The 19,340-nt window shown below is 40.4% G+C and overlaps 1 protein-coding gene across 1 annotated transcript in view; it reads right to left on the bottom strand.

Moving 5' to 3' along the window:
- Positions 1 to 19,054, bottom strand: part of spas (spastin) — a 444,303-nt gene extending 425,249 nt beyond the window's left edge. Inside the window, exons 1-2 of the mRNA XM_071664998.1 lie at positions 18,932 to 19,054; positions 5,651 to 5,741 (exon numbers count right to left, since the gene is read on the bottom strand). Coding sequence (XP_071521099.1) covers positions 5,651 to 5,720 — 70 coding nt within the window. The 5' untranslated portion in view covers positions 5,721 to 5,741; positions 18,932 to 19,054. The remainder of the gene's footprint in view (positions 1 to 5,650; positions 5,742 to 18,931) is intronic.
- Positions 19,055 to 19,340: the final 286 nt, after the last annotated feature.

Genomic DNA, 19,340 nt, shown 5'->3' with positions numbered 1-19,340 from the left:
CTGGTACGTATGTTCCTCTGCTGCTTTGATGGTTTTTCTGAAGCTTTTCCAAGCTACTTTCGTGTCATTTTCATTGACCATATCAATCCAAGTTTGGCAATCGAAAGCAAGACGATCAATACAATTTGCTCATTTAAGATCGAAATGTTTTCGTGACTGTCATGTTGACCAACATTACATCCAACGCTGACAGCGCCTTCAAAAAGTAATTCGTCGGTGATTACTTGAACAAACATTTCTCCAACTTCAACATTGTCAACGAGATCTTTATTTGCAGTCAGAACTAAATCTATTTTCGTCGCGAGTAGATTAAGACATTATCAAGCATATCAAGGTAGGTAGAGTCCACGTCTGGAGCTACTGGGAGGGGATTCTCCCCATGTCAATACGGATCCGTTAAAATCTCTTGCTGTGACAGAATCATGTTCCTTACCAATTTCTGCTGATTGTGAAATGTTTTGCCTTCCTCTGTTGTCTGTGTGGCGAGCCTATGAACCAGTCCTACCGTTATTCTTTTACGTAGTTTACCATTGTATTCTACAGAACGAAGTTTTTACCACAGGATTTAAATGAGCTTGAACGAAGAGCAGGACACCATCGCCTACTTTGCCATATCTCTATTATTGAGTATTCGGCGAGGAGACATCTACCGCTGATATCTAACCAAGATTCGGAAATGGCAATCAACACCGCATCATCCTTCTAACGTTGTTGTTCTCACTAACTCTGATACTTTATTTCGTATCCTCAGAGCCTTAACATAGAATATCTTCGGACGAAACTGAGAACTATTTCCCGACAGTGTCTAGTGGCCAGTAGCGATATCTGGCAATCAGCCGTCCTATGTAGCGCTTTTTTCATGACAGAACGAGCAGAACAGTTCGTTATCGAGGATGTGGTGACTGGCTGACAAGAACGCTACATGAATTGTTTGTAATGCATAGTTAAAGCAAACGTATGGATGAAGATACTATATTCTATTTCTTTATCAAACCGAAAGTGACAAATTAATGCAAGCTTCCCCCCCGGCCGATCTGTCTCCGTGATTATGATAGATCAGCCACTCCCATCTTCTCTATGTACGGTGTTACTCAAGGTTCTGTCCTGTCCCCTACACTTTTTCTCTTTTGTTTAAACGATTTCATTTCTTCCACAAATAACCAAATGCGTTCATACGCTGACGACTCAACATTGTATTCCCCCACATCTTTCAATTCTGCTTTTTCTTCTCTCACTCGATCTGCATCTCGTCTTGACACACCTTCCTCAGTAAACTTCAATAAACTCAGACTTGAACAGGTTATCTTAGTGAGGTAGATGAAAGCTGGTTAAGTTTAATGCCTCCAAGACCCAGTCTCTGCTCATCGAAAATTCCTCATAACTTTCCTCTCTCCTTCCACTGTTCTGTAATTCCACCTCTTGACTCAACGAACATACTTAGTATTGCTACAACATCAACTCTTTCTTGGAAACCCCACATTACGGAAATAGCTAAGTCTTCCCCTAGGAAAGTGGGGGTCCTGTTTCGATGTCGATTTCTTTTTTTTTTTTTTTTTTAACAGTTGCTCTGTTTGTACAAAGGTTTGATCCGTCCTTGTATGGAGTACTACTCTCACATCTGGGATAGTTACTTGACAGGACTGAGGTAAAAGGGGTCCGACTTCTAAACTCTCCCAAGCAAACTTCAAAACTCAACCCGTTTGTCCTACGCCACAATGTTGGTTCATTTTCCCCTCTTCCATAGGTATTACTTTGGTTTTTGCTCCCGAGAGCAGGCTGCTTGTGTGCCCCCACCACTAGATAGACCACACAATACTCGGCAAGCTGCTGCGTCACATGATTACTGTGTGGCCGTTAGCAACTCAAGGGTGGGCCGCTTTGATAACTGTTACTTACCCTCCACCTCGAAGCTTTGGAACTCTCTACGTTCTCATATATTATCCAGTACTTATGACCTGGCACTTTTTTTAAAGTATGTCACTTCCTCCAAAAAGTCGTAAATATTCTAACTTGTCTCATCTTTCTCCCTTTCATTAACCTCTCTATATCTCACTGAAGGCCCGGCCTTGATGTGAACTTTTCTCCTTGACTTGAACCTTCAACGCGAAAATGATTATTTGCTTCACATCATTCGGTATTTCAATGGTGTGAGGAAGCTTTGTGAAATTAATCACATTATTATTTGAAGTATAAATACCTTTCAATATGTTATATTCCAATTTTGAGAAAAAATATGATTTGAAAATATGCATTCTTTCTGGGGCGGGTGAGGTTGGGGGTTAATTTGCTTCATAACCTCAGCATAGAACCTTTTTTTCAAGGTGATACGTTTCTGAAGCATAAATGATATTTTGGGGTTATAAGCCTTATAACTAAGTATTCTACGTGATTACGACTCAAATTAATCATAATCATCCGTTTCATAATCATTTGGTATCTGTCGGCCACTGGAAGTATTAAGATATATTTCATATTAGATATGAAAATCTTACATTATATATCGAGCTTCTATGAAAATTTCCCACCTGAAAACTGCCCTGAGCTATTCCCTGCATTCTTTTGTTTAAATGACTTTGCTTCAAAACCTCATTATGGGTCCCAGTTTTTACGCTGAATACGAATTTGCAGATCAAATATTGTCCGTGGCCATAAAGTTGTGTAATCAAGCATTTAAATGATTACAAATCAGAATCTTCTCTTGCTTATTCAGTTCATAATAGTTTTGTATCTAACGGCCAGAGAAAGCATTGCGAGACATTTCACAGTATCACTTCAAGTGTAGAAGCCTTGCAATATGTTATGTTCCAGTTTTGAACTTCTCTCTGGTTACAACCTAAGCATTCAGCGTCATGTGTCTTCCTTCAGCGTTCAGCTTTCACCCGAGATATAAAAGTGTAGTGGGGTCGAACCCTTATCAGCAGAGCAGATATCGCTGATCAGAAAAACATGTTCTTTGGAAGTCGGTCCAGCAACTTGTGCATAATGAGGAAGACAACTGCGTTGAAGAAACTAGATTTCTCTCGCCAGTTTCTTGAGGTGCTTTTACCTGACTGCCTTTTCCGAGTTAATGGAAATGATTTGCATTATAACTGTCATTTGTTTTGCCTGCTGAAGGCAATTGCCTTGAAGTTTTTATGGGCCGAAGAACCTGGATGTTTCTATTATTGGCTTGTTTTCTTTTAGTCAGATCAATGGCTCTTGTGAAATATACAGTCTGGTCCTTCCCTATTCAGTTTTTCAAATCTCGAGGAACCATTCTGTCTCAAAACGTATTCCAGTAAAGTTTTCATGAAGAATACTTTCATGGAAGAAACATATTGATTCCAACAACGAAACTGTCTCACATTTGGTAATATTTGATTACAAAATGGCTCACTTTTTTTTTTTTTTTAAAAAGGCGCAAGTCACTTCATGTTAACTTCTTTCATACCAATACAATGATAGATAAAAGTAATGCGTACATGTCTGCACATTTAAGATGTACAAGTTACACACTTCTTGATCTGTCAAGGGAAACCAAATACAGCAAGTGTTTCACTGGTGTAAAATCATTATGATTATATACTCCGTATTTACTGAAACTGTAGTGCTTTAATATTTTTGTAAGTAAAGTGACAATATACTGTACCAGAGAGTATATATGTAGCGGTATATATTCCTGACCGCTGACAGTTTATGAAATCAAGCAATTTGCTTATCTCTACTGTCACTACGCATACACGTATCATATCTAAAGACGAGAATTAGATTGCTAGAGAAAATAGCTACTGAGAAAAACTGAAAATCCACTTATAGTGAATAACTTTGTACTTCAAATGTTATATGAGTTTAGGTTTACACGAACTCATTCACGTTCACAGCCGGATAAGCATCTTGGCAATATCCGGACTAGGCTACTTGATCGCTCGATTCTTCGTTCACCATTAATATATATACAACCCATCATCATTCGTTCCTCGGTGCTTTTCCTACGTATCGTTCCACAATAATATCATTCTTAATCTGAACCATTATCCTGATAAGAAGGACACAAAGCAACATCTTCGCTACTTTTTATTTCATCAGGTGAAAACACTACAACACCTAGATCGTCAATCCTTCGCTCTCACACAAAGTTGTTTACGGGTCATCCATATGGCTATCCAGTCTCCTGCCCAACTTCACTACTTTATACTGTGTTTCTGTGTCTCGTAACATTACAAATATGTACAACTCCACAAGACAAACTAAAACTGCGGCACCAGTGCACACACTGTAGACGATGATGGCTCCCTGAGGGTTAATGTTAGATTTGGCATTAAATCCAACTAGACAGAACTACGTGGATCTGTAGTGTACGCTTCTCAAATGAGCATCCGCGTCAGTTAATATCACTGTTCCTTTTCTATCTGGCTTTGTTATGAAATTCTAGAGCATCTGGAATCAATAGGCTGTTCATTCTCATCTATATTTGTTGTCACTTGACACAGTGCTATTGTATACCTGTCTACGGTAACGCACTGTCTTCATCAACCATTTCCATCTGAAATTCCTATGCTTCAGAAATACATCTTATTTGTCTTCAATCAAGACTGACTTCTCTTCAGTCAAGATCTCCATCATATGCATCCACATTTGTTTGATGATAAAGTCATTTTCCTGAAAAATTATTCATTATAAAGTGTGACATTGTGCCGACGTGGGACGGGACAAAGTAACAGATAATGAGTACACACACACACACACACACACACACGTAAAAAAAAGCAGAAGCTAATTAGAACTTCTTTCCCACTGTCGAAGGAACTCTTAAAAGTTGGAAAAGCCGAAAGAAAAGGGAAAGACAAAAGGAAGGAGAATCCCACAGTTTCGCTGTACGAGAGAAGGAGGCATCATCATAACTGGCAGTTGCACACACAGACAGTATGGGAAGTTGTAGCCAGCAAGGAAGGTGTTCCACGGGGTCCAGCAGATCTTAGGTGTTGGCACAAAGTAAGACAGCCTACCAGAGCTGTGTGACACACCACACAAAACCTCTCTAAGGCTCACGTGATGGTTTGATAACTCGGTAAAGAACTGATTCAGCTTCATTTTTCAGCGCACATCTTGGCTAGGCTGCAGTAGTCGCTTTACCTTTCTCAGTGGAGCAAAAATATTGAGTTGCCGACTAACGTTTCATATCCGTTAAAGTCATAATCTTGTGCAACAGAAGAGTTATGTAATTTCATCTCATCAATGTAGGTTTACAAATATCTATAGTCCGAAACGCTGCACTCTTCATTGTTGATATGTATTTCAAGAACCGAACAGTGATTTGCGTATTTTGAACAGTATTTTCTCCGTATACACCATACACTCCACTGATCACTGACCGGTATAGCTTCTTTGATGGATAAACTAATTCTATATTTGGAGAGTCGTGATAACTGCCATTGTTGGAGGCTTTACAAGTTGCCATTTCTATATTTTCTATTAAATGATAACATTAAATACTTCACGTCAAAACGTCACTAGTTATATTCTACATATTCGTAAACGTCTCTTTTTTTTTTGTGTTATGAATAATAAGGTGTCATTATGAGTTATATCCTCCTGCTCAGATCTGTCTCCAAAAATTAAAAAAATAGCTCATAACAAGACAACAGCCGGAGCCAGACTATGTAACCGTTACCTGGCAATGCGCTGAAGTGAGCGGCCGGGACGCTATCTTCCTCCACCAGGCTCCACCTCTGGTACTTCATCGTTAAGTTCGTGTCGGTCTCCTGCAGAGAAGGAAAAATTGTCTCAAAATTATACTCGAGTCATTAACTATGCACTGGGGAAAATGCCATTAATAGGTACATGTCAACAGCTAGTATTGCATAATTATAAAAACCAAGATAAGAACATGAATGCCACACACTGTATATCGAGACCTTACATAGTCTGGACATTTTTAGGGAAAGCGATTGACTTGTCGACCGCTTAAAGTCGACCACATTACAGAATGATGAAACATTCTGGTTGTGGGAGGAATGAAGCAGACTCTGAACCGGCGAATCCTCGAGTTGGTCACACAATATCTGAGGAACGAAGGAGCTTGTCGGAACCTGTACTACTTACCTCTGGGCAGTCAGTCACACAGACACTCAGCTGACGAGAAGACAAAGTACTATATATATATATATATATATATATATATATATATATATATATATATATATATATATATATATATATATTATCCCTGGGGATAGGGGATTAAGAATACTTCCCACGTATTCCCTGCGTGTCGTAGAAGGCGACTAAAAGTGGAGGGAGCGGGGGGCTGGAAATCCTCCCCTCTCGTTTTTTTTTTTTCTTTTCTTTTTAATTTTCCAAAAGAAGGAACAGAAGGGGGTCAGGTGAGGATATTCCACAAAGGCCCAGTCCTCTGTTCTTATCGCTACCTCGCTAATGCGGGAAATGGCGACTAGTTTAAAAGAAAAGATATATATATATATATATATATATATATATATATATATATATATATATATATATATATATATATATCACATAACGCTTGGCGCTAGAGGATTCCCTTGGAACTAAAATAAAATCGTCTGGTTCTGGCAAGAATAAAATCCCCAAAGCCGGTTGGTTGGCCCGGATCTGTACCGCCGGGAAATCCCCAGGAGTTGCGAAAAACCCGTAAGCGTTAGCAAGAATATCGTCCGTAAAATCAGCTGTCCCGACACCGCCTGTGGCGAGGTACTTCAGTTTACTGATGAAAATAATTGCCTGTGGTGCTGGTGCTTGCGGATGCGAGTGGAATGGGGTTGTGGGCGACGTGCTGGGATATAATTCCTCGGTGGTGCGGTTGACATGGATTACAGGGTCGAGTATTACTAAGTGTAGCAATTCAAGCTAAATACCCAAAATGAAGTGACAGCCAGGAAGAGTAAAGAAAGAACATTCCTTCCTAAAGATAGCCAAAGGCACACTGAGGCAGGTTGCTAGTGGTCACATAGAAACACTAGTCTCAGCGGCTAGATACACGGTGATATCACACTGGAAGTGTTGTACGCTTGTACCCACAATATTCCTTAGCCGTGTGTCGCCTTTGAAAATGTATAGGGGACAAACAATGATGTTTGCGGACGCTGTACCTATAGTCTTTTAAAACATACAAATTGAAATGAAGAAACTTTTATGAGAATGAAGGTGTATTAGAGCACCAGACCATCCACACTTTACACCCTGCACACACCAGACCTTTCACACTCTACACCTTACATACACCAGACTTGCACAGGCCCCTCCCACGACCCTTGCAAATTTAAGGTATACGCCTCTGACTACACTTTATTGTGTGCCTCCGCCACCAGTGTGAGGGAGGGCTCAGGTGGTAGTGTACTAGTCCCTCTCAACACCCAAGCTGACCCAAGGATCATCCGTCTCTTACCCTTGGAGCAACCCATTAGGAAGTAGGCTGTTGACAGCAGCCGCCCAGGGTGGTACTACCGTCATGACTGAGGAGCGTTAAAGAGGTGGCCGGAACCATCTTACATTCTCCTTGTCAGCATTGCTGGTCTTACTTTCTGTCTTATCAAAACGGGACTACCGGGCTAGTCCTGCCATCTTCTTATAAGCATCATATACCTACTCAAACCTCTTACCAACTACAGTCACTTCAAACATTTTCAAGCATAATTATGATAGAGTCCAACAAACCTATGGCCCCGTAGTCCCCCAGCATCACGGGGTGCTAAGAATCTCCAGGTTCCCGCCTGACTCTACTGCCAGTGAGAGGGAGGGATCAGACAGCAGTGGTACCGGCCCCTCCTACGACCTTTCTGTTAGACCTTCCTTTTTTTTCTATTCACTATACCAACATTCGTTGTCGCTCTTGTAACCTCTCCTCTGTTGACCACCATCTGTCCAGTACTTCTCCTAACATCTACTTCTCTCTGAGATTTAGTTGTATAATGTTTTCGCTTGTCCCTTTTTCGTATTCAACTGTAATCTCCACTCGTGATTCCGGTTCAAAGGTGGTGTTTGTGCTTATTCCAACATCAAGACACCTGCTGTGCGCCTCAAGGACCTCGGGCCTCCAAACTTTGATGTTATCGGGCTTAAAGTCTGTCTCCCAACTTCCACACTTTTCCTCTGTTTCGTCTACTGCTCTCCTAATTCTACACATTTTATATCCTTCTTCGACTATCTAAACTCCTGCCGTGAGACTGTGACGTCCTCCCACCCGCAAGCCGAGATCCTCTACCTCGGGATTTCAACGTTCACCATAGGGAATGGTTGAATATCTCTCATACGGACTGTGGAGGGATCGAAGCCCTCACGCTTTCCATTCTTAGTCGTTTAGAGTAAATTATCTCCCACAATTCCCTGACCTTTTGGATTTGTTATTCACCTCTAGTCCAACTCGCTGAAAATACACAATCTCGCCCCCACTTGGTTCATTTGATCACACTCTCATAAATGTATCTATTCTAATGGCACCTCCCCTTCCAGCAGCCACTTCTGAACGTAAATACTGGCACCTGAACAAACCTGAACAAAGCTGACTGGAATAACTTACGTAACTTCTTTTCTGATTTTCCTTGGGTAAATCAGTCCCTTATTTGTTGACGCCAATGTCTCCGCCAAACGAATAGCAGAGGTTATTCTCGCGGGAATGGAAGCATTTATCCCCTCCTCCTCCTCCAAGACGACCTTTTCTCCCAGTCCATGGTTCAACTGTTCCTGTTCTGAGGCCATTCATGCAAGGGATCAGGCATATTGAGCTTGGAATAACTCTCCTTCCTCCGACTCCCAATCAACTTTCATAACTGCCTGTAATCATTGCAATGACGTTAACTGTGAGAGAAAGCGTTCCTGTATTCAAAGGAAGTGTGATAACCTCTCCTCGTCATCCACTGATAGGTTTTTCTGGTCTTTAGCTAAGGACATCTCTAACAACTTTTGTCGCTCTACCTTTCCTTCTTTTCCGGTCTGACGATACCATAGCTGTCTCTCTCGTACACAAAGCAACTTTGTTTGGTTCCCGTTTCTCCTCTAACTCTACCTTGGATGACTCTAACATTCCTTCACCCCATGATGCTCCTCTTACTAATCCTAGGACTCTTCCCGTAATCTCTTTTCTGACTGGCCGAAAAGCGCTTTTCTCTCTGGAGACAAGCAAGGCTTCTATACCTGATGGCATCCATCCTCATGTACTGAAAAAGGTGAGCCTTTGAAGTTGTACCTGAGCTTGCTCGTCTGTTCCGTTTCTATTCAAAAAGATCAAAACCTTTCCTTCTTCCTGGAAGCATCCGTTGGTACATCCCATCCCTAAGAAGGGTGACCGTTCTGACTCCTCTGACTATCGTCCTGTTGCTTTGACATCTACCATTTCCAATGTCTGAATCCTCCTCAACTCCTATATCCTAAAACGCTTTGAATCTCACAGTCTTTTCTCTGGTCACCATTATGGCTTTCGTAAGGCAAAATCCACTGGTGATATTCTTTCTTATCTTACTAATGTCTGATCATCATCCCTGAAAGATTTTGGGGAGTCATGTGTAGTTTTCTTTAACTTATTCAAAACCTTTGACAGGGATTGGAATCAGGGCCTCATCTCTAAGCTTCCCTCTCTCACTTTGTTCCTTCATATCTAGCTTCCTCTCCGGCCGATCTATCTCTGTGGTTATTGATGGATCAGCCTCAACCCCTTTTCTTTATCAACAGCGGCGTCCCACAAGGTTCTGTCCTGTCCTTTTATACTTTTTCTCCTTTTTTTCAACGATTTCCTTACTTCCACATATAACCAAATGGACTCGTACGCTTATGGCTCACCATTGCTTTCCACCCATATCCTTCAAATCTGCTTGTTCTCTCACTCGATCTGCATCTCATCCTGACACAGCTTCCTCAGTAAACTTGTACAGGATATCTCAGTGGGGTAGACGAAATGTAGTTAGGTTTAATGCCTCCAAGACCTAGTTTCTGCCCATCTCTCTATCGGGAATTTCTCACAACTCTTGTCTCTCCTTTGACAGTTCTGTAATTCCGCCTCTTGAGTCAATGAACATACTTGGTATTACTGTAACATCCAGTCTTTCTTGAGAACCCTACATTTCGGAAAAAGAAGGCTACGTCTGTCTCGAAGAAACTTTGGAGTCCTGTTAAGATAATGAGACTCCCTTTCTTCTGAACAGATGCTCCGTTACAAAGGACTGATTTCTCCTTGTATGAAGTACTGCTCTCACATCTTGGGTGGTTCTAGCTCTGCATCCTTACTTGACAGAGTCGAAAGCGGTTCGACGTATAAACACTCCCGGGCTAACTTCCAAACTTGACCACCTTGTCCCACGTCGCAATGCTGGTTCACTTTCCCTCTTCTATAGGTATTACTTTGGTTTTTGCTCCCGAGAGGTGGCTGCTTGTGTGCCTCTACCACTGGCTAGACCACACAATACTCGGCAAGCTGCTGCGTCACATGATTATAGTGTGGACACTAGTAACTCAAGGGTAGGCCGTTTTGACAACTATTTCTTTCCCTACCTCAAGGCTTTGGAACTCTCTACCCTCTCATGGCTTTCCCAATAACTATGACTTGACACATTTCAAAAGACAGGCTTTTCACTTCCTCCAAAATTCGTAATTACTTCCCCTTGTCTTATCCTTTTCTGCTTCATAATTTTCTCTATATTTCAACTGAGTCCCAGCCTTGGTGTGAACTTTTGTCCATGACTGGAGCCATCAACACGAAAAGTAAGTTGAGAAGAAGGAACTGAATCCGATGGATAAAAGGGAAACCCTCGAGACAACAATAGTCTCTGTTTAGGAAGAAGAGCCAGACTCTACCTTCACTAACAGTGGCAACATAAGCAGCCACAAGCATCGTAACAACATCAAAGACAACTGATCATTCTGCCTCCAGACTGATCCATGTAAACAACTTGAGATCTCGCTCAATTGACCATATTATATTACAACTAATGCCTGACAACACCATGCCAACAGCAGCTGACCTAACGAAACATGATCGCAACAAAATGAACCTAAGAAACTTTTGTCATGAACATGATGCTATACAGGAACTTTCTGTGATCCATATTTCGACAACCAATATCGTCTTTGAGGACTATTGATGAGCCAGCTTTTGTCGTTATTATGAAGTATAACACCACCATATTCTACACCCATATTCTACATACACAACTTACCATGAATATTCACTTAACACGAACTTGGACCACTTGGCAGACATTTGCCTTGTGGTGTGGGCTGGGGAAGATCAACCAATGGACACATTCGGCTGTCATGTGCTGGACGATGACAGCGGCCCTTCACAACCTTACAGTGATAAACACAGACGATGATCGTAGTTTCCTTAAATATAATCTAACAAGACAAATGGTCATTGTTGATTTGGAATCCTCCAAGATCTTAATGTCCCAGTATAGGCAAGGCCTGTGTGCTTACTAAGATATGATTTATAACATGGATATGAAACACGTTGTCTTGCCTGCCTGCATCTTGAAACTTGAGACGAGAGTGAAATGGAGATGACGTACTCCGTTTATATCTCACTGCCTGACTCTACACCTGTTAAACCTGACATGTATACACCGAGGCCACAGAAATCTTTATTTGAGAAAAGCACATGTCAAAATATATCCCCAACTTAAACATAAAAATGGTCAACCAAATCTGATAGATGGAAGGGAAACCATCTATTATACAGTTGTCTGTGTTTTAAAAAAAGCCAGACTATTCTTTCACGAGTCGTGGCTACACAAGCAGCCGCAGGGAACCAAACAACATTAAAGACAGAAGGTTGTTTTGTCATCAAGTTTATCCACACAAACAACCTGAGATCTTATCAAGTCAACCAACTCTTACTCTAACTAATGCCCGACAATATAATATCAACAGCAGATGACCTGATTTAATGCAACCTATATAAAATAAACCAAACATTCACTTTTGACCCCCGACAGACACGAATCCAGGTCACATCCCCGTCACCTTGAATAATAACTCCCTCTGAAAAAAAAGCAGACATTCTAGACTTCACCTGCGACACACACACATGACATTCTCTTCCCACATCGATAACATCAACACAAAAGCACCACACAAAACCAGATGTCCTCAGAATGCTAACGAGCACCAAATTTGAACAAGAAAAAGACTCCCTAAACATCCAATACAAACAAGCCTTTTGCTCCACTTTAAACTATACCTCACCTGCCTCATCCTCGCACCAGAAAATACAGCAAAGCTGCAAACCACACAAAATAGTTTATTCGGAACAATCTCTCGCTGTCTAGCAACTACAAATATTTAACACAATGACACAAAGTTCCTCCCAGTACAGTCTCACCTTAACATACTCAGCACTACATTCTATACAGCAGCACTAGACCCCTCCTACCCTAACCATTTTATAATCAACCGCCAAAGACCAAGTAAATGTAAGAATCTTACATCTGCCTCACACTTCACTAACCTCTGCTCACAGATCCCCCGACCTCCAACGGCCAGACAAATGACAAAGCTCATGTATCTTGAAGTAACCAGCAAACATTAATTATATATATATATATATATATATATATATATATATATATATATATATATATATATATATATATATATATATATATATATATATATCATTTCTTTACTGATGTTCTCAACTTGTCCAACATTTCTCTTACACTATTCAGGCAGATCACTAATATACTGGCCAGAGTTCATACGAAGGCTAGAGCCAAGAAAGTAGAAAACAGTAGTATAATTCATCATAGGTATTCCCTTTCTTCCATTAAAGCAAATAATTAGAAATAGGTAATAAAGCGTTGCTCAAACCCCATTGCTTAGTTCCCCCTTAAATAACCATACACAAGGACAACTCATCACAGAAAACGTTAATAAACACCAACCAAGGGTAACATTAACATTTGTGAGGCAATAATAACATCTACGATAGTCAGAGATCTGCTTGTGATTAGTAACAATTATTACCAGATGTAAATCTTAGAAAAATTCAATAGATGTAAATGGTAACGATGATTAGAAGCTGTTCCGAAAACTGTAATGTTTATTGTTAACCATGATAATATTAACATAGATGGGCGGGCTGCGGAAGACACGGTCGTATATCTTATCACGGACAGACCTGAACAATGTGTAGTCTTAACACTGACAGATCTGAACACTGTGCAGTCTTAACACTGACAGATCTGAACACTGTGTAGTCCTAACACTGACAGATCTGAGCAGGCGTAGTCTTAACATTGGCAGATCTGAACACTGTCTAGTCTTAATACTGACAGTTCAGAACACTGTGTAGTCTTGACACTGACAAACCTAAACAATATGTAGGTTTGATACTGACAGATCTAAACACTGTGCACTATAACACTGACAGCTGAACACTTTGTAGTCTTAACACTGACAGATCTGAACTCAGTGTAGTCTTAACACTGACAGACCTGAACAATGTGTAGTCTTAACACTGACAGATCCAAACCCTTTATAGTCTAACATTGACAGATCTCAACACAGTTTAGTCTTAACACTGACAGACCTAAACAGTGTAGTCTTAACACTGACAGCTGAACACTGTGTAGTCTTAACACTGACAGATCTGAGCACGGAGTAGTTTTAACATTGGCAGATTGAACATTATGCAGTGTTAACACCAATTGATATGAACACTGTGTAGTCTTAACACTGACTGATCTGAACACTGCGTAGTTTTACCACTGACAGATCTGAACATTGTATAGTCTGAAGACTGACAGACCTGAACACTTGTATCATTAACAACTGATCAATCTGAACACTGTAGTTTCATAACTGACAGATCTAAACACTGTATTTAACACTGACAATCTGAACTGCGTAGTCTTAACACTGAAGACTGAACACGGTTTCTTAACACTGACAGCTGAACAACTTGTAGTCTTAACACTGACAGATCTGAACAGTACAGTTGTACTTACACTGACAGACTGAACACTGGTAGTTCTTAACACGAATACTGAACACTGTGTAGTCTTAACTGACAGAGTCTAAACTGTGTAGTCTTACACTGACAGCTCTGAACATTGTAAGTCTTAACACTGACATACTGACACTTGTACCTTAACACTGAGATGAATCTAGACACAGTGTACAGTTACTAAGATAACACTGTTTATCTTAACACTGCACAGACTGAACACTGTGTAGTCTTAAACTGACTGACAATTGGAACTTGTGTAGTCTAACACTGACTGACTTGAACATGGTAGTCTTAACTAACAGATTGAACAATGTTAGTCTTAACACTGACGATTCTGAACACTGTGTACACAGATTAACACTGTGACTTAACGACATGAACATGTGTCTTAACACTGACAGATCTGAACGCTGGTATCTTACATGACAAATCTGAACACTGTGTAGTCTTAATTGACAACTGAACACTGTGAAGTTAACATGACAGACTGAAACTATGTAGTCTTAACACTGACAGATCTAACACTGTGGTTTAACACTAGAATCTGAACGAGTGTATCTTAACACTGAGTTTATTAAACACTGTGAGTTTAACACTGAAGACTGAACACTGTGTAGTCTTAACACTACTTGCTGAAACTGTGTAGTCTTAACACTGACTGATCTGAACAGCGTAGTCTTAACACTGACAGATCTGAACACTGTTAGTCTTAACACTGACAGAACTGAACACTGTGTAGTCTTAACACTACCAGGACTAAAACTGAGTAGTTTTAACACTAACAGAGCTGAATACTGTGTAGTCTTAACACTCATATAGCTGAACACTGTGAAGTCTTAACAGTGACTGATCTGGACGCTGCGTAGTCTTAACACTGTCAGATCCAAACACTGTATAGTCTTAATACAGATCTGATCACTGTGTAGCATTTACACTGACATATTGAAAGTGTGTAGTCTTAACACTGACAGAACTGAACACAGCTGACTCTTAACACTGACAGAGTGAACAATATGTAGTCTTAACACTGACAGATCTGAACACTGTGTAGTCTTAACATGACTGATCTGAACACTGTTGATTTAACTGAGAGATCTGAACGTGTAGTCTAATGACAGATTGACAGTGTCGTCTTAACACTGACACTGAACATGTTAGTCTTAACACTGAGAACTGTCTGTACGTACTAACATGAACAGATTAACACTGTGTATTCTTAACACTGAACAATTTGAACACGTGTAGTCTTAACACTGACGATCTAACTGCGCATACTTACACGCATTGACACTTAGTCTTAACACTGACAGATCTGAACTGTGTAATCTTAAACTGACAGATCTGAACAGAGTAGTCTTAACACTGAAGAACTGAACACAGTAGTCTTAACATGACTAATCGAACACTGTGTATCTTAACACAGAATCTGAATGTGTTCTGAAAACTTGTCTTAACACTAAGATCTAACATGTGTATTTTAACACTAAGAATGTAAAAACCTGTTTCTTAACACTGACAAAAATTGTAGTCTTAAAACTGAAGAAACTGTGAGTCTTAAACTGACAACTGACATGAGTTTACACTGTATCAACACTGTTAGCTTAAACGATATGATAAGCTTTACACTGAATTGAACATTGTGATTTAACATGAGACGACATTGTAATTTAAATAACAGAAAAATCGTAACTAAACGGACGATATGAACACTGTGAGTCTTAACAAATCTAGTGTATTAAGACGACTACACTGGTTATTGACATGAACCTGTTCTCTGCAAAGTGTCTTAACACAAAATATAACTGTTTACAATGAAACTACGGATACAACAGTAAACTGACAACAAGTAAGACACATTATCAACCTTTTTTTTTTTTTTTTTTTTTTTTTTTTTTTTTTTTTTTTTTTTTTTTTTTTTTTTTTTTTTTTTTTTTTTTTTTTTTTTTTTTTTTTTTTTTTTTTTTTTTTTTTTTTTTTTTTTTTTTTTTTTTTTTTTTTTTTTTTTCTGAAAGTAAATGTCAGATCTTAACAAATAACGAATGAACACTGTGTAGTCTTAACACTGACAGAGCTGAACACTGTAGTCTTAACACTGACGATCTGAAATTGGTAGTCTAACACTGACAGATTGACTACTGTTAGTCTTAACATGACAGATCGAACACTGGTATCTTAAACTGACATTAAACTGTGTTTTAACACTGAAGATCTGACATTGTAGTCTTAAATGAGACTGAACATGGATCTTAACAATGACGTACCTGAACACCGTGTAGTCTTAACACTGACTGATTGAACACTGTGATCTTAACACTGACAGATTGAACACTGTTAGTTTAACACTGAAGATCTGAACAGCTGATGTCTTAACACTGACAGATCTGAACATTGTATCGTCTCAACAATGATATAGCTGAACACTTTGTAGTCTTAACACTGACAGATCTGAACATTGTATCGTCTCAACAATGATATAGCTGAACACTTTGTAGTCTTAACACTGACAGATCTGAAAATTGTGTAGTCTTAACACTGATAGATCTGAACACTGTGTAATCTTAAGATTGACGGACCTGAACACTGTGTAGCCTTAATACTGACAGATTGAACACTGTTTTAGTCTTAACGATAAAGCTGAACACTGTGTAGTCAACATCTACAGAGCTTAAAACTTTGTAGTCTTCATACTGACAGATCTGAACACCGTGTAGTCTTAACACTGACAGATCTGAACACTGTGTAGTCTTAACACTGACTGATCTGAACATTGTGTAGTCTTAACACTGACTGATCTGAAAACTGTGTAGTCTTAACACTGACAGACCTGAACACTGTGTAGTCTTAATACTGACAGATTGAACACTGTTTTAATCTTAACAATGATAAAGCTGAACACTGTGTAGTCTTGACACTGACAAAATTCAACAATTTGTAATCTTAACACTGATAGATCTGAACACCGTGTAGTCTTAATACTGACAAATATAAATCCTGTGTAGTTTTAACACCGACAGATCTGAACACTGTGTAGTCTCAACACTGACAGATCCTAACTCTGTGTAGTCTTAACACTGACAGATCTGAACAGTGACAGACCTGAACAGGGTGTAGTCTTAACACTGAGAGATCTGAACACTGTGTAGTCTTAATACTGACAGATCGTAACACTGTGTAGTCATAACACTGACAGACCTGAACAGTGACAGATCTAAACAGTGTGTAGTCTTAACACTGAGAGATCTGAACACTGTGCAGTCTTAATACTGACAGATCTGAACACTGTGTAGTCTTAATACTGACAATTTGAACATTGTGTAGTCTTAACACTGACAGATCTGAACACTGTGTAGTCTTAACACTGGCAGATCTGAACACTGTGTCGTCTTAACACGATCGGGCTTCAACACAATGTGGTCTTCACACTGGTAGGTTTCTGGTATCGCCAGATATACTACAATCGTTTCAGGCATCATGAATAGACCGGCGAATACACTATATTCCCGGGTCTGCCTTGTTAACATACGAGTTTCTCCAGGAGACTTGTACCCTAATCATTTCACCAGGACTGGAAAAACATGGGAAAGGTCCACAACGATGGAGAAAAATGATTAGACATAAACATCATCGGAAGGTTCCCATCAACACAGCAGCTGTAATACTGGCTATCACGAGACATGGCTATCCTCCATGTCTTACAAACTGTAACTACCATGTCATCCACACATCAGAGGCTGTAACTACCACGTCACCCACACACCAAAGGCTGTAACTACCACGTCCCCCACACACCAGAGGCTGTAACTACCACGTCCCCCACACACCAGAGGCTGTAACTACCACGTCATCTACACACCAGAGGCTGTAACTACCACGTCCCCCACACACCAGAGGCTGTAACTACCACGTCATCTACACACCAGAGGCTGTAACTACCACGTCCCCCACACACCAGAGGCTGTAACTACCACGTCATCCACACACCAGAGACTGTACCGACCGCGTCCCCCACACACCAGAGACTGTAACTACCAGGTCACCCACACACCAGAGACTGTAACTACCAGGTCACCCACACACCAGAGACTGTACCTACCACGTCCCCCACACACCAGAGACTGTACCTACCACGTCCCCCACACACCAGAGACTGTACCTACCACGTCCCCCACACACCAGAGGCTGTAACTACCAGGTCACCCACACACCAGAGACTGTACCTACCACGTCACCCACACACCAGAGACTGTAGCAGCCACGTCACCCATAGTTCTGCTGCACATTAACCCACTCCGCTGTGGTTGCACAGTACACACACAGTATTGTAGGTAAAACCCAAGTTATGATCCCATCTCTACCCCTCACTGTTAAGATTGGCTTCAGCACCACGTCTTCATCTACGTAGATTAAACTCCCCGTAGACCATCAGGTCATCTGTCATCTGTCCGTCCTATGATCTGTCTTCCATCTGATACCTCCTCACAAATTCATCATTTCATCTATTGTGTTTTTTTTCACGTTCTCTGATACACTGTCCTCCAGCAGATTAACCAGTCAGAGACCGTCAGGTATTCTGTTACTTGGCTTTCCCAAGTCCATGTCCTGTTACCAACGGTTTATACCGAAGAGGGTAACTTCTGACGTCCAGTAAATGACTTAGAATGACCTTTAATAGCTTGTGGTTAACCCTTAATGACCAACATGTGACCTACTGTTAATATCTAATAACAATTTGTGGTATGCAGATGTGTTCATTAACACAAGGCATGTAAGAGGAAGATGAGAGGCTATACGTTCATGTGAACAAATCAACGTCTTAAACAATAATGCGTAGAGAAACAAGTGTGGTTACATTTTCTCTGACCCCCTACCCTCCTACCACACACACACACACACATCGACGCGGCTCAAGCAGGTTGCAGGCCTCCCCTTCTCACACACACACACATGGGTAAGGCAGTAAGAAAAACCAAGTACCTGGTGTAAGGGAGTGACACTTGATAACTGCTGAAGTGCTGGCTCACTGCGTAGCGATCACTAACCTTCGTAATAACACCCAGACTGGTATTAGCACTAGCGTACATCACTGGTCGGTGGCTGACTACCACCTGGGAGACAATGTTTACACCAGGACCGACCTGGAAAATAAGTCACATCAAATATTCAGCGTCACAATGTTCATCATGTACGAGATATACATAACTGTGGGTACTATGATTAATGCAGAGTCAGAGAATAATGGTTTTATAGAAGTATAGTTGATCACGTATTGTGATATATTTTACCTTCACACGTCAGAGGTAAGATGCTTAGGTACGTAATTATAATGATGATAGATATCAGGATCAAATCTGTGAACTAAATGGATACATCAACTGAATGAATT

This window comes from Panulirus ornatus, chromosome 9 (assembly GCF_036320965.1).
Source record: "Panulirus ornatus isolate Po-2019 chromosome 9, ASM3632096v1, whole genome shotgun sequence".
Classification (NCBI taxonomy): Eukaryota; Metazoa; Arthropoda; class Malacostraca; order Decapoda; family Palinuridae; genus Panulirus; species Panulirus ornatus.
The sequence above is the reverse complement of the archived record's forward strand: the minus strand, read 5'-3'. Positions and strand labels throughout refer to the sequence as shown.